General features: G+C 51.4%; 2 protein-coding genes across 2 annotated transcripts; both read left to right on the top strand.

Annotated features, from left to right (window-relative positions):
- The first annotated feature begins 215 nt into the window (after window positions 1-215).
- On the top strand, window positions 216-1,863 carry LOC128401408 (mesoderm posterior protein 1-like). The gene is made up of 2 exons (XM_053364410.1): window positions 216-941; window positions 1,429-1,863. Exons 1-2 carry the CDS (start codon window positions 234-236, stop codon window positions 1,489-1,491), a joined length of 771 nt encoding a protein of 256 aa, XP_053220385.1. The 5' UTR covers window positions 216-233; the 3' UTR covers window positions 1,492-1,863.
- A 6,064-nt stretch (window positions 1,864-7,927) lies between these two features.
- LOC128401941 (gonadotropin-releasing hormone II receptor-like) lies at window positions 7,928-11,322 on the top strand. The gene is made up of 3 exons (XM_053365594.1): window positions 7,928-8,455; window positions 9,470-9,677; window positions 10,856-11,322. The coding sequence occupies exons 1-3, from the start codon at window positions 7,928-7,930 to the stop codon at window positions 11,320-11,322; spliced, it is 1,203 nt and encodes a 400-aa protein (XP_053221569.1).
- The last annotated feature ends 3,067 nt before the right edge of the window (window positions 11,323-14,389 follow it).

The raw sequence follows: 14,389 nt of genomic DNA, 5'->3' as shown, positions 1-14,389 counted from the left end.
TTCTCCTGAAACTTGTTGCGGGTGGATTAGGGTCTCTTAGAGAAGGGAAGGGGCGTCGCCAACGTCCCCAAAGAGGACCCCTCCTCGGCCGGGGTGGTACTCCCCCCCCCCGTTCACAGGGCCCGGCTTTGATGCGCCGCTGGGCTTCGCGGAGGTGCCAGTTCACACCTTCGGGCCGGCATAAAGGCCGGCGGCCGCCACGGCGTCTTCCCAGAGCCAGCTCGGCTGCAGCCATGGCCCACGGCTATCCCACTGCCCCACTCGGGAACCCAGCTCTGCAGCTGCCCTCCTTCTGGGCCGCCCAGCCTCATCCTCAGCCCCAGCACCCGACGTGGGAATGGCCCGACTGCTCCAGCAGCGCCTCCCCGGCCTCTTCTCCGGACTCCTGCGGCTTATCGCCCTCGCCCTGCCCCTGGAGCAGCGCGGGCCTCGGGGCCAGAAAAGGCGGCGCCGGCGGCGCCGGCAGCAACTGCAGCGGCCGTCGGGCCCGGCTAGGCTTGGGGCAGCGCCAGAGCGCGAGCCAGCGCGAAAAGCACCGCATGCGGCGCCTGGCCCAGGCCCTGCACACGCTGCGCCTCTACCTGCCGGCCTCGGTGGCGCCTGCCGGGCAGAGCCTGACCAAGATCGAGACGCTCCGCCTGGCCAGCCGCTACATCGCGCACCTATCCGAGCAGCTGGGCCTCAGCGAGGAGGCGCTGGTCCGCGCCGCCCGACGCCCCCCGACGGCGCCCGATCCCCTAGCTTGGTCTCGCGGCCTCCAGCAGGACCCCATCGACGCCTCTTGCTGCTGCCGCTCCCCTGCCTCGCCGTCGGCCCCCTGGCTGCTGGGTTCTCCGTCCTGCTCCGGATCCGGGGCCCCTGCCGAGTCCTCCACCGACGGAGGCGGGCGAACAGAGTCGCCCTGGACTGCGGAGCTCGCGGAGCTGGATCTTTCCTCGCAGGTATGTCCCTCGAGCCACACCTGGGCAGCAAGCTCCGTCCAGCGCGGACTGGCAGCGCCTTGAGCATGTGGCCTTTTGCATGCAGCTCTGGACCTCCTCCAGCTGCAAACGGCCCTTCCGACTCCGGCTATTCTCTGCTCCCCTGGGCAGGTTCAAGGGAAGCCTTAAAGCGGGAAGGACCGTCGCAGCTCAGAGCTACGCATGCAAAAGGTCCCAAGTTCAGTCCCGATGGGATTTCCAGATAGGGCTGGGAGAGAAACCCTTGCCTGAAACCCTGGAGAGCTGCTGCCAGTCAGTGCAGGCAATACTGAGCTAGATGGACCAGTGGGTCTAATTCAGATGTTCAGTTTCCTGTTCGGCAGCTGAGCATAAGGCAAAGCAGGGGACAGCCAAGAACAGAGCGCTCCTTCTGCCCCCTCCCTGACCACTTGCCCTTGACTGATGCTGACCCCCTACATTGCTCTCTCTCTCTTGCCTCTCTTTCCAGATTCTCCCCGATGAGCTGGTGGCTTTCCTGGAGGGCTTCCTTCCGCCGGCATCTCAAGGCTGACCTTCACACCCCCTTGCCTGCCCTGTGCCAACTGGCCTGACTGGCATCTGGAAGCTCAGGAGCCCAGTGGGGACATTGCCATGGCAAGAAGCGCTCTGGAGCAGAAAGACCCCTCCCAAACTGAAAGACTCTTTCTTCCCTAGAGGCAAGGACCTTCTAGGAAGCAAGGTGCCAATTAAGCTCTTCTGCCAGCTGCCCCTGCCTTCCCTCACTCCATGTTGCTTTGGAAGTCTAAGAGCAGCTGGCAAGGTTGTGGCATTTGTGAACAAACTTTGCCCTAATCCCTGCTGTGATAGACAAAAGGAAGAGTCACTGGCATGGCTCCCACAAGAGGCAGTGATTGCCACCAATGTGGAAAGGGTTAAAAAAAATTAAGACTCAGTGCTGTTTTAAGATTAAGAATGCTGTCAGTGGCTACTAGCCACAATAGCTATCTTCTGCCTCCATGGAGGCAGGACATCTCTTCTTGTGTTCTGATGTGTTCTGTCCTTTGCCAGCTTGGCTCTTTGTGGGCTGGCTTTGTGGGTAGGGCAGAAGAGGACGTTGCTTCCAGTGTGGTATAGTGGTTAGTGCGCTGGACTGGGACCCGAGAGGCCAGGGTTCAAATCCCTACTCAGCCATGAAGCTCACTGAGTGACCCTGGGCCAGTCACTGCCTCTCAGCCTAACCTACCTCACAGGGCTGTTGTGGGGATTAAATGGAGAGGGGGAGAACCATGTATGTCACCTGGAGCTCCTTGGAGATATAGATGCAGTGAATCAATGACTCAATCAAGCTCCAAGTCAGAACAATACACAGGGATGAGATGTCGGGACAGAGCCTCTGAGCAAGTGCAGAATAGCTTTCCTTTCCCACTGACCCTAACAAGTCCTGTCCCCCCACACATCTAGGGTTAATTATTGATGTCTTCCCCAAGGAGCCTAGATCAGCATTTCTGTCTCACAACAGCCTATCTGGATCTTTTCCTGTCTGTTTTTTTGGGTGCTTTGGCGGACAGAAGCCTCCTTTGTTACCCTATAGATTGCTGGTGCTGTCGGTGGGGTAACCCTGTTGCTTTTCATTTGCCCTTTGTAGAATTGTAGAGATGGAAGGGACTCTAGGGGTCATCTAGTTCAACCCCTGCAATGCACAAATCTGTTTTGTCACAAGTCCACATCTCCATGACACTTGTGGGCAAGGCTATCTGGGGTCAGGAAGTGTTGTGTCATGAATCTGCTGGTGGCACCCTGCTCTGTTCTCCAAGAGAAGTGGTAGTAGCTTTTCTGTATTGTGAGACCAGTGGTGAACTAGACGGAGGTGAATAAATATAGACTTAATCTTGAGTGGAGGATGGGCTGGGTCACCTAAGCTCACTGGCTATCTGGGGGACTGTGTGGCCTCGAAATTCCTATGACTCTCTGGACTTGTGGGCAGCAACGGATGTGGCCTGGAGTATGTTAGTCCACTTTTAGGGGTTGGTCTGGCTGCATTGCTGGAAGATGGAAGCCCACGTGGTCAGAGTTATCCGTTCCTTGGCAATTTCTCAATGACATGGCTGCAAAGTGATGGGCCACACGATTCCCTTGAAGGTCTGGAAGCTTCATCTGGAACCTGGTACTGAACACAGCTAGGCTACTGATGGGTAGAATCATACAATCATAGAATTGTAGCATTCAAAGGAAGCCAAGGGTCATCTAGTCCAACGCTCTGAAATGCAGGAATCATAGCTAATAAGGTGGTGGCAAACTTACTTTGCATATTCTAAAGCCTTTGCTCAGGTTGCCAGTTCCTTCCTAGGACAAGACTCTGTCTGAAGCCTTAATTGGCCTTCCACCTGATGTCTCTACCCCACTCCACTCTGAGATCTACCAAGAAGTTGTGCTGCTTTCTAATCTAGATTAACAGGGCCTTCCTTATAGTTCACCCTAGGACCCTGGAGAGGTCCTTCCCTCTTCTTTTGCTTCCTTTTTAGAGGGAGGTGAAGGTGTTTGAAGGCGTTATTTTATGGATGTTTCTTGAGCTGTTTCCCCCCATTTATTTTTATTAATTTTCTAAATTATTACAAATCAAACTGAATTGCTTTAATACAATTTCTTAAAATCAGGTTTCCCGCTCCTGTTGCAAACATATATTTGAGCTGTTCTTTTTACTGCTTTTTCCACCTGATTTGTTGTGAGTCTCTAATAATGATATTGTTTCAATACTTCTTATATTAATTGATGTTTTAATTATTTTTGTAGCTCCTCTGATTGTAGCTTTTACCCAGAGAGAACATGTGTGATACAAATGACTGTAAATAAAGAATCCCACTTAAACCTATTTGTTTATTAGAGGTTTATTTAACTGGTTCCAACTCTTAATTCTGCGAACTGATTAGAGAATATTTGACAGTGAAAAGCAATATATAGATTATGTGAATGAAAAAAACACCCTATACAGTAGTTGAAGTGGAGTAATGCTCGCAAGGCAAAGACAGTTGGGTGGGGCCTTGTGGGTGGGGGTTAATGTGGGTTAATGAAGGCCTGTTTCTGCCCCTCCAAACCCAGCGCCCCTGCCAGGGTCACCCCAGACCTAGAGGAAAAGTTTTTACAGTCAGAATTTATTAATTTCAGCCAGGAGGAATCCCGTTAATTCCCCTCTGTAAAAACCTCAAATCCGTTTTAGATTTAGCATATTTATTACCAGCTTTCCCCCAAAGGTCTAGGAGCAGATTAGAACAGTACAATATCAATACAATAGTCTGTAAACAAGACAGCAAACCAAGCCCCTCGGCTTCCTGGCACTTGCAAGAACCAGGGAAGCTGCACGTATGAACACAATCCTGGGCAGGAGTGGGAGGCATGGGGGGGGGGGCTCTGCTCTGCGGTGAGGGAAGAGAAGCCAGGCTCCAGTCGGAGGGAGACAGGAGGGCGGCCCGATGGCGCCCCTCGCCTCACCGTACATAACAAAGGCCCGGCAGCAGCAGCCACACTCGACGGGGCGGGCTGGACGTGCGCGGCATGTGCTCCTGCTGCCGCCGCGTGTCAGGATTTGCGTGAGCTCTCGAGTCCTGCTCGCCCCGGCACCCCGCCCCTGCTGGCGACTGCCTGGCGGCTGCTTGAGCCTCTTCCCCCGCCCCCTAATGAACCCACCTTCCTCGCGCAGGGACTTGCTAATCGTCCCGGCGGAGCCTTTGAGATGCAGAGTGCGGCGTCCGTCCCGTCGGAGTCAACCCTGCTTGCGGGCCGCTGCCTCCTTTCTCTCCTGCTGCTCCGCTTCTCAGCACAGCGTGTGGGCAGCCCCCGGGGGCTCCAGAGACCCTAGCTAACAATCGTGTTTCCGTTTGGCCCGCCCGCAGCCCTAGGGAGCCGCTGCCTGTCGGACGGATAACAACAACAACAACAACAATATATTAGTATATAGCATGGGTTCTCTATTCTCTGCCCCGTGGCTACTCCATTTTATATTATTATTATTATTATTATTATTATTATTATTATTATTATTATTATTATTATTATTATGTTTATATCCCTTCTTTTTCTCCAAGGAACTGAAGGTGGTGTCTGTGCATCACCCCTTCTCTATTCAATCCCCACAGCAGCCCTGTGAGGTGGGTTAGGCTGAGAGGCAGTGCCTGGGGGTCACATCCAATGAGCCTCCTAGCTGAGTGGGGATTTGTTTTGTTTTTTTAAGAAATATTTATTAAAGTTTTACAAAATCATGAATACAAAAACACATAAAAAAGGAAATACATGAAAAAAGAAAAAATACATGAAAAAAGAAAAAAAATAGAAGTAAAAAATACAACATACAAAAGACACAGAAAAAATAAGAAAAAAGTAAAAACAAATCCGTTTTTCATAACTTTAAACTCCTTTGCTTATTTCTTTGACCTCCTCACACCTCCCCTTTTTGTATTCCCATTTACATAATCAAGTCAGCAAGTCCTTACCCTCTTTCATTTACCTTAACTCTGTATCTTAACATTTTATAACACTATATTTTCATCCAATATCAATTCATTTTTGCATATTCTTGTTAATTTTGTTGCTAATACCACTTATTTTCAATCCAACATCGTTTTAACATTCATTGATTTTACAGTATTTCTGCAAGTAGTCTTTAAATTTCTTCCAATCTTCTTCCACCAACTCTTCTCCCAGGTCTCGGATTCTGCCAGTCATTTCCGCCAATTCCATATAGTCCATAACCTTCATCTGCCACTCTTCCAGGGTGGGTAAATCTTGTGTCTTCCAATACTATGCAATCAGTATTCTTGCTGCTGTTGTTGCGTACATAAAGAAAGTTCTGTCCTTCTTTGACACCAATTGGCCGACTATGCCCAGGAGAAAGGCCTCTGGTTTCTTCAGGAAGGTATATTTAAATACCTTTTTCATTTCATTATATATCATCTCCCAGAACGCCTTAATCTTTGGGCACGTCCACCAAAGGTGAAAGAATGTACCTTCATTTTCTTTACATTTCCAACATTTATTATCGGACACATGGTAGATTTTTGCTAGCTTGACTGGTGTCATGTACCACCTATATATCATTTTCATAATATTCTCTCTTAAGGCATTACATGCCGTAAATTTCATACCGGTGGTCCACAACTGTTCCCAGTCAGCAAACATAATGTTATGTCCAACATCTTGTGCCCATTTAATCATAGCAGATTTAACCGTTTCATCCTGCGTATTCCATTTTAACAGCAAGTTATACATTCTTGAAAGTATCTTAGTTTTGGGATCTAACAATTCTGTTTCCAATTTTGATTTTTCCACCTGGAAGCCAATTTTTTTATCCGAATTGTAGGCCTCTCTTATTTGATAATAATGTAACCAATCTCGCACTTTATCTTTTAGTTTCTCAAAACTCTGCAATTTCAATTTGTCTCCATCTTGTTCCAAAATTTCCCAATATTTCGGCCAATTGGCCTCAATATTGAGCTTTTTCTGAGCCTTTGCTTCCATTGGTGACAACCACCTTGGGGTTTTCGTTTCCAATAGGTCTTTATATCTTATCCAGACATTGAACAATGCTTTCCTGACAATATGGTTTTTAAATGCTTTATGTGCTTTAACCTTGTCGTACCAGCTGAGTGGGGATTTGAACCCTGAACTCTGATCTCTCCTGGGTCCAAGCCCGAGGCTCTAACTACTACACCATGCTGGCCGTGATGGAGCCCTGGGTCTGCCTGGGTCCCTCTACTCAAATCCTGGCATCATCCCTCATTTTCTACTGAGATGCGAAAGAGCACCACTCGTCAAAGTGCTCCCCTTGGTGGCAGCAAACAGCAGCAGGACCCTCACTGGTGCACACTTTTAATGACTGATTGTTGGGCCTTGCTCTACTGGGCACTGGCTTCAGGGACGCCACCCGTTGGCAGACCATCTCTGCATTACAAAGATGTCTGCAAACATGACATGAAGGCTGGCAGCTTCAACCCTGCTCTGTGGGAATCCCTTGCAGATCATAGCAGTGCCTGGAGACAGGCAGTTAGGTCATGTATCTACAGCAGTGACCAGTGGAGGAATGACCGCTGAGAGGCTTGCAGAAACTGGTATTGAGAAGCTTTGCTGCCTAGCCTCCATGATGGCTAGTAGCCACAAATGAATTAGATTAATTGTCTTTCAAACCCATCTAGGTTGGTGGCCTTTACTGCCTCCTGTGGGAGGCAGTTCCATAGCTCAACTCTGCGCTATATGAATAAGGACTTTCTTTTATCTGTCCTGCGATCTTCCCCAGTTTATAGCAGTAAAGAGATGGCCTTTCAAAAGGTAGCATCTGCAGATGACTTAAGTTTTATCCCAAGGCAAGTGGAGGTGACTCCTGCAAGCACAGAACAGGCTGACAGGGCTTCTCAGGGGCTACTTTCTGATGAGGAAAAGGATGCCTTGTCTGAACTACCTTAGCAGCTGCTGCAGCCATTGAGTCTCTGTTTCAGCTCTTAGCTGAGATGCAAAAAGAAACCAGCCTTCTTTTGCACTTCCAAACAGCCTTGGTATCCAAGCTGGGGTCTGTTTTGGCTGCGTATGCCCCTCCCTCTGGGGGTGGGAGTGAGCCAGTGTGACATGGGATGGTATTAAGAGGAGAGTACAGAAGCCTCTGCCAAGGGCACTGAGCAGCAGGAAGGGAGCTGAGTGGCTGGGTCTGTTGCTGTGAAGAGGAATCAGCCAGGTGAGCTGGGGCAGGTGCCAAGGAGGTAGAGAGGTGGGCAGATCCTGAGGTGGAGGCTTGGAGGGGCCACGCTTGAGCCAGTTGAGTCAGTGGCTCCGAGAGAGACAGCACAGATACAGCTGCTCCAGAGAAACATCCCAGACAGCTCCAGGTGAGGCAGAAGGGGTGTGTGTGGATGGGCAGCAAGGGATCTGCTGGGAGAGGGAGTGAGATCCCCATTAGCCTGCAACCTGTTATAACTCGGTTTGTGTGTCTCCCCCGGCTGCCTAGGTGGAAGTGAACAGTCCCCACAATGACCCTGGAGGAGAATTCCAGCGTGGCACCCTGTGGCGGCTTGTTCCCCTTAGAGGGGGCTATGTGGGCCAACGGCAGTACCACGGCAGAAACCCTGAAGCTGCCCACCTTTTCGGCAGGAGCCAAGGCTCGCGTGGCCATCACTCTGGGGCTCTGCATGATTTCAACAGCCTGCAACGTGGCAGTCCTGTGGGTTGGCATGGGCAAGCCGCAGTCCAAGCGTTCCCAGGCCCGCCTGCTTCTCCTGCACCTGGCGGCTGCTGACCTGCTAGTGGCCCTGGTGGTGATGCCCATGGATGCTGCCTGGAATGTCACCCTGCAGTGGCGGGCGGGCGACTGGGCGTGCCGCCTCCTCATGTTCCTCAAACTCCTAGCCATGTACGCTTCAGCCTTCGTCACCACCATCATCAGCCTGGACCGCCAAGATGCCATTCTGCACCCCCTGACCATCGCCAAGGCCCGCTGCAGGAGTCAGGTCCTGCTGTACGCCTCGTGGCTATTGAGCGCTGGGCTCTCCATTCCTCAGGTACTTGCCCCCCCCTCGCCAACTGGTGCCCTTTCAGATTTATTCATTTTATCGCATCCCTATCAAACCTCTTTTCTCCATGGAGCGCAGGGCGGCGCTCACAGTTCTGTTTCCTGCTCTGCATTTGATCCCCACAACAGCCCTGTGAGGTAGGTTAGGCTGAGAGAGGCAGTGAGCTTCATGGCCAAATGGGAGAAGTCAGTAAAGTGGTACCTTGGGTTAAGAATTTAATTCGTTCCGGAGGTCCGTTCTTAACCTGAAACTGTTCTTAACCTGAAGCACCACTTTAGCTAATGGGGCTTCCCTCTGCCCCCGTGCCGCCAGAGCACGATTTCTGTTCTCATCCTGAAGCAAAGTTCTTAACCCGAGGTACTATTTCTGGGTTAGCAGAGTCTGTAACCTGAAGCGTCTGTAACTCGAGGTACCACTGTATAGCAATAAAGGTACAGGGTTAGTCTGGGGATCTGCAGGTCATGAGCGTAGTCAGGATTTTGTTAGTGGGGGGCAGCCTTCATGTTAGCAGGGGAAGAAACTCAAGTTAGTTAAATATTTTTTTTGATTTACTTTTTTATTGATTTACGCCCATCCTGCAGGCCTAATAATAATAATAATAATAATAATAATAATAATAATAATAATATTTATACTCCACCCATCTGGCTGGGTTTCCCCAGGCACTCTGGGCAGCTCCCAACAAAATATTATTATTAATAAAAAAGCGATAAAACATCAGCCATTAAAAACTTACCTGACTTAGCTCCTTGCAAAGCCCTCTTCTGCAAGCTGAGTTTGAGTTGCACCAAACTTCCAAAAGCTGCAAGCCCCACAGAGGAAGAAAGGCTCCTTCACCAGGAGAGGAGCGTAGCTGTCCTAGGGTGGGATGGCTGCTTCTTTCCTAAAAAGTTGGGGTAAGGTGGGGTGTATGGGGGGGTTGAATGCAGCATGTTGCAAGAGCTTAAAGCCCCATTTTCTCTCCCCCCTCACCTTTGGTGGTTTGCTGTTTCCCCCCTCAAGCTCTTCCTATTCCGCACGGTCACCATCAGCTCCCTGCAGAACTTCACCCAGTGCACAACGAGGGGTGCCTTCACCCAGCGCTGGCACGAGACGGCCTACAACATGCTCAGCTTCCTTTGCCTCTTCCTGCTCCTGCTGCTCATCATGGTTGCCTGCTACTCCCGGATCCTGCTTGAGATTTCCCGCCGCATCGGGTCCTCCAGCTGCTGTGAGTTCCGCAGGGGAGAGGGGAGGAGAAAGGCCGGTTGGTGGCAAAGATTGGGGAGAGTGCTGAGGGCCACGTAGAGAGGATTGGAGGGCTGCATTTGACCCCTGAACCTGAGGTTTCCCACTCCCATACTAAGAATTAACTGATGGAACTATCTGCCACAGGAATGATTTTTTTGAAGGATCTGAAAAAACCTGCAGAGGTCAACTGGAAGTTATTAGCCACACCAGGAAAAATGGAGCCTTTCTCCATGCTCAGAGGAGGCCTTGTGGTCCTGATTCCCAGATGCCAGGGCAAGCAACAGGGCACAGCTCTCTCTTTTGAGCCCCTGCTTGTGATGTTCCCTGGTAGAAGGTTTCTGGAAGGCTGACTTTTGTTCTAATCCGGCAAAGTGTTTTGATGGATATGGGAAGAAGTTTCCCAGGCAAAGTTTCTCCTGTTCTCACTCCCTTCTGATGTGTGTGTGTGTGTGTGTGTGTGTGTGAGAGAGAGAGAGAGAGAGAGAGAGAGAGTGAAACCCCCATGCAGACCCCAGTAGAGTGGCAATTTCCACTGTGGGCAAGGACCACCCTTCAAGTATACATCACCCAGAAATGCAGAGAAGCTGGGGGAGCAAAATGAGGATGCTACATTATCTGCCTGTATCATAATGCCATAATAGAAATCTATGGTGTGACTGTATTTGAAATACTGTGTACCATTCTGGTCGCCTCACCTCAAAAAGGATATTGCAGAGTTGGAATAGCTTTAGAAAAGGGCAACCAAAATGATCAAGGGCGCCCCATTGAAGAAAGGTTGCAGCATTTGGGACTGAGAAAAGGCAAGCTGAATGTTGGAAGACTCAGGGCGGATAAAAGGAATTCCTTCTTCACCCAGTGCATAGTTAAACTATGGAACTCCCTCCCACAGGAGGCAGTGATGGCCACCAACTTAGATGGCTTTCAAAGAGAGGGCTATCCATGACGGCTGTGCTCTCCCTCCACAGCTGGAGGCAGCAATGCTTCTGAACCCCAATTGCTGGAAACCACAGGAGGGGAGAGGACTCTAGAGCTTGAATCCTGCAGGTTTCCTACAGGCATCTGGTTGGCCACTGTGAGAGCAGGATGCTGCTCTAGATGGGCCCCCTTTGGCCTGATCCAGCAGGCTCTTCTTACATTATCCTCTCTTTGTCTTTGCAGTGTCTGCCAAGGAGCTGCTCCTGCGCCGCTCGCGTGACCCCATCCCGCGGGCCCGGCTGCGCATGCTGCGCCTCAGCATAGCCATTGTGGGCTCCTTTGTGGTCTGCTTGACCCCCTACTACTTGCTGGGCCTCTGGTACTGGTTCTGGCCAGCTGCCATGGAGGGAGCTGTCTCCCATTCCGTTGCTCACATCCTTTTCTGCTTCGGCCTGCTCAACTCCAGCCTGGACCCCATCCTCTACGGTCTCTTCACCTTGCCTTTGCGCCAGAGGCAGGGGGGCTGCTGCAGGGCGGGGGGCCCAGGGTCTTCCTCACAGCTGCCCTCCTCCATCATCACCAGCTCATTCCGCTGCTCAGCACCCCCCATCCGCCTCTGGTGGGGGGTGCCCCACCTCAAGCTGGTTGCAGAGGCCCCCCTGCCCCCAAGTGCCTGCACCAAGGGCATCGCTGATAACAGCAGCCTTTGAAGAGTCTGCTGCAGACACTGACCCAGGGACTTGCACAGGGCTGGGTGGAGGCTCCCCGCTTCTGAAAGCCAGAGGCCTGGTCCTCTAAGCGGCTCAATGAAGAGCAAACGTCTGCTTTCCTCCTGCTGGTTCCTTCCAGCTGTTTTGGACTATGACACCCACTCGACTTGCTCAGCATCATCTAGCTGTGCTGGTTCCAAGGGATGATGGGTGTTGAAGCCTAGAACACCTGGAGGGGGCCAGGTTTAGGAAGGCTGCTTTGGGGGGGTGTATTTAATGGGATAGAGCCAGCTCCCAAGCACAAACACGGGGTCCTCTGGCTGGAGAGCGGCCTGGATGTGCAATGCAAAGTCACAGGAGAAGGAAAATGGCAGATAACCTTCTGCGCTGGAGGTTTGTAAACAGAAGTTGGATGCCCAGCTGTCAGGGATGCTTTAGTTGTTATTCCTGCATCGCAGGGGGTTGTTCTGGACACAGCGGCATAGGTAGCTGCTCGGGTGCCCGGTGTGGTGCGTGCGTCCTGTAGCCAGGGTCGGAGCAAGCCAACTCCAGCCTGGAGTGGGGCGAGCCAAGGCAGGGCTGTGTGGAGCCTCTCCGCAGCCTCCCCCTCAGCTGTAGGGTGGCTGAGGCGGTGGGCAGATGCAAGCCCCATGCAGCTCAAAAAAGCAATGCGGAACTTGCAAGCAGTCCACCCGCCATCTCCCCCTCAGGAGAGATGCGTGGCTCAGGCCCTGCGGTGTGGTGCCCAGCGCCTCACCTAGCTACCAGTGACGTAGAAAGGGGGTGCAGGAGTTATTTATTTATTTATTTTTAAAGTACCGTGAGCCTGATTTAAAAATATATATTTTAAAAACACATATTTTTGCCATGTTGTCACCCCCCCTCAGTGATTACTCCCGGGGTGGCCCGCACCTACTGCACCCTCCTTCCTACGCCACTGACTGGACGACCCTTAGCATCCTTTCCAACCCTACAATTCTATGGTTTATTAAATAGTAAGACAGAATTACATGTGAAATGAATATGTATGTAGCCAATATTTTCCAACGGCTTCATTGTAGAAGGCTGGCTTAATTTCGGGTAGCATCCCTGAGCATAGAGTGGTACCTCGGGTTAAGAACCTAATTTGTTCTGGAGGTCCGTTCTTAACCTGAAATTGTTCTTAACCTGAGATACCACTTTAGCTAATGGGGCTTCCCTCTGCCACCGCACGATTTTGGTTCTCATCCTGAAGTAAAGTTCTTAACCTGAGGTACTATTTCTGGGTTAGCAGAGTCTGTAATCTGAAGTGTCTGTAACCTGAAGCATCTGTAACCTGAGGTACCACTGTATATGGAGTTATTTCTGTCTCAGAATAAACTTTAAGGTGTCATTTAAGGTGCGTGTAATTTAAGGTGGGGTGTAATTGATGCGTAATTGATGCGTCAATGCGATGGGGAGATTTTGAAAGGGTGGGACTGCACTCATCCTGCCTTCTCCACGGCTAGGGACTTGCAGCTGCCTTCTCCCCACCTCCCTGGCCCTCTTGAGCTCAGGAAAGACTAAGGAAAGATGTCTTGCAGGTCCTGCCTTCACCCCTCATAGGTCCTGTAGGGTGCCTGGATTTCTGACAATGGCCTTGCCTGTTGCAGAAATCCAAGCACAGCAGCTGTGAGCCCCTGCAGTCGAGAGCTGTACGCCGGCTCCCTTGACCACTAAAGCGAGATGAGCACGCAACCCCAGAGTCAGCCACGACTGGACCTAATGGTCAGGGGTCCCCTTAACCCTTACTTTTGATGTTGATGGTGGTGACGATGATGATGGGATCCAGAAGGGGAAAGGGGCTTTCCTGCCTCTGCAGCAGGACAGCTGTCCAGACCTTGGAAGTCCTGTTGCAAAAGTTCCTCCTGGGCCACCTTAAGAGAACTCTCTCTCTCTCTCTCTCTCTCTCTCTCTCTCTCTCTCTCTCTCTCTCTCTCTCCCCCCCCCCCCGCACCCTCTCTGTGCATCAAGGAGTCCCTTCTTCCAAAGCCTCTGTGCTTGCAGCACCTGTTGTGCTTGGAGGTGGGAGGGCTCCTCTGCCAGCTTCCGCCAGTGGCCTTGAGAGAAGATCTGCCGGCTTGCTCACGATGTGCCTTGTGTTCTGTTCCGCTTGCAAGGCTTCTGCTGACGTCCATTCCAGGTGGTGGCCTTGGTGACAGACATCTCGACCTGGAACACTTGCCTTGTTGTGACACCCAAAGGCAGCTCTGGGGCAGGGGTCAGTTTCTGTTCCCCCCAACTAAGCTCCAGCATTTAAGTGGGACCCCTTCCTCCATGATGGCAGTTGGCATATCTATAGGTTAATGCAGCCTTGACAAAACCTGGTGTCTCAATAGATGCTTTGGGCTGCAACTCCCACCATCTCCAGCATCATAAAGGTAAAGGTAAAGGTACCCCTGCCCGTACGGGCCAGTCTTGCCAGACTCTAGGGTTGTGCGCTCATCTCACTCTATAGGCCGGGAGCCAGCGCTGTCCGCAGACACTTCCGGGTCATGTGGCCAGCGTGACAAGCTGCATCTGGCGAGCCAGTGCAACACACGGAACGCCATTTACCTTCCCGCTGGTAAGCGGTCCCTATTTATCTACTTGCACCTGGGGGTGCTTTCAAACTGCTATCTCCAGCATCATATACCTGTCTGAAACATTGGGAGGGCACCAGGTTGGCAAAGCCAGGATGTACAAACGCTGTCCTTGTTGCTCTTTGTTGCTCTTTAGGGGCAAATGCAGCAAGATTAAGCAACTCTTGCCAGAATCCAGTCCCTGCCCTGGGAGTCCTTTGTGTTCAGAACCCATCGCTGCCATAGGCTCATGGTGTGACCCCGAGCAAATCAGCCTCAGCTTCCTATCTGTAACATGGACATAATTGTGCTTTACAGAGATTTTGGGAGGGTGAATCCTGTGAGAAGAGTATTTGTGCACTGCTTTGAATACCAGGGACACGGGTGGTGCTGTGGGTTAAACCACAGAGCATAGGGCTTGCCGATCAGAAGGTCGGCGGTTTGAATCCCCGCGACAGAGTGAGCTCCCGTTGCTTGGTCCCTGCTCC

The sequence above is a fragment of the Podarcis raffonei genome, chromosome 14, assembly GCF_027172205.1.
Source record: "Podarcis raffonei isolate rPodRaf1 chromosome 14, rPodRaf1.pri, whole genome shotgun sequence".
NCBI classification, from domain to species: domain Eukaryota; kingdom Metazoa; phylum Chordata; class Lepidosauria; order Squamata; family Lacertidae; genus Podarcis; species Podarcis raffonei.
This window is presented reverse-complemented; position numbering and strand designations above follow the sequence as displayed.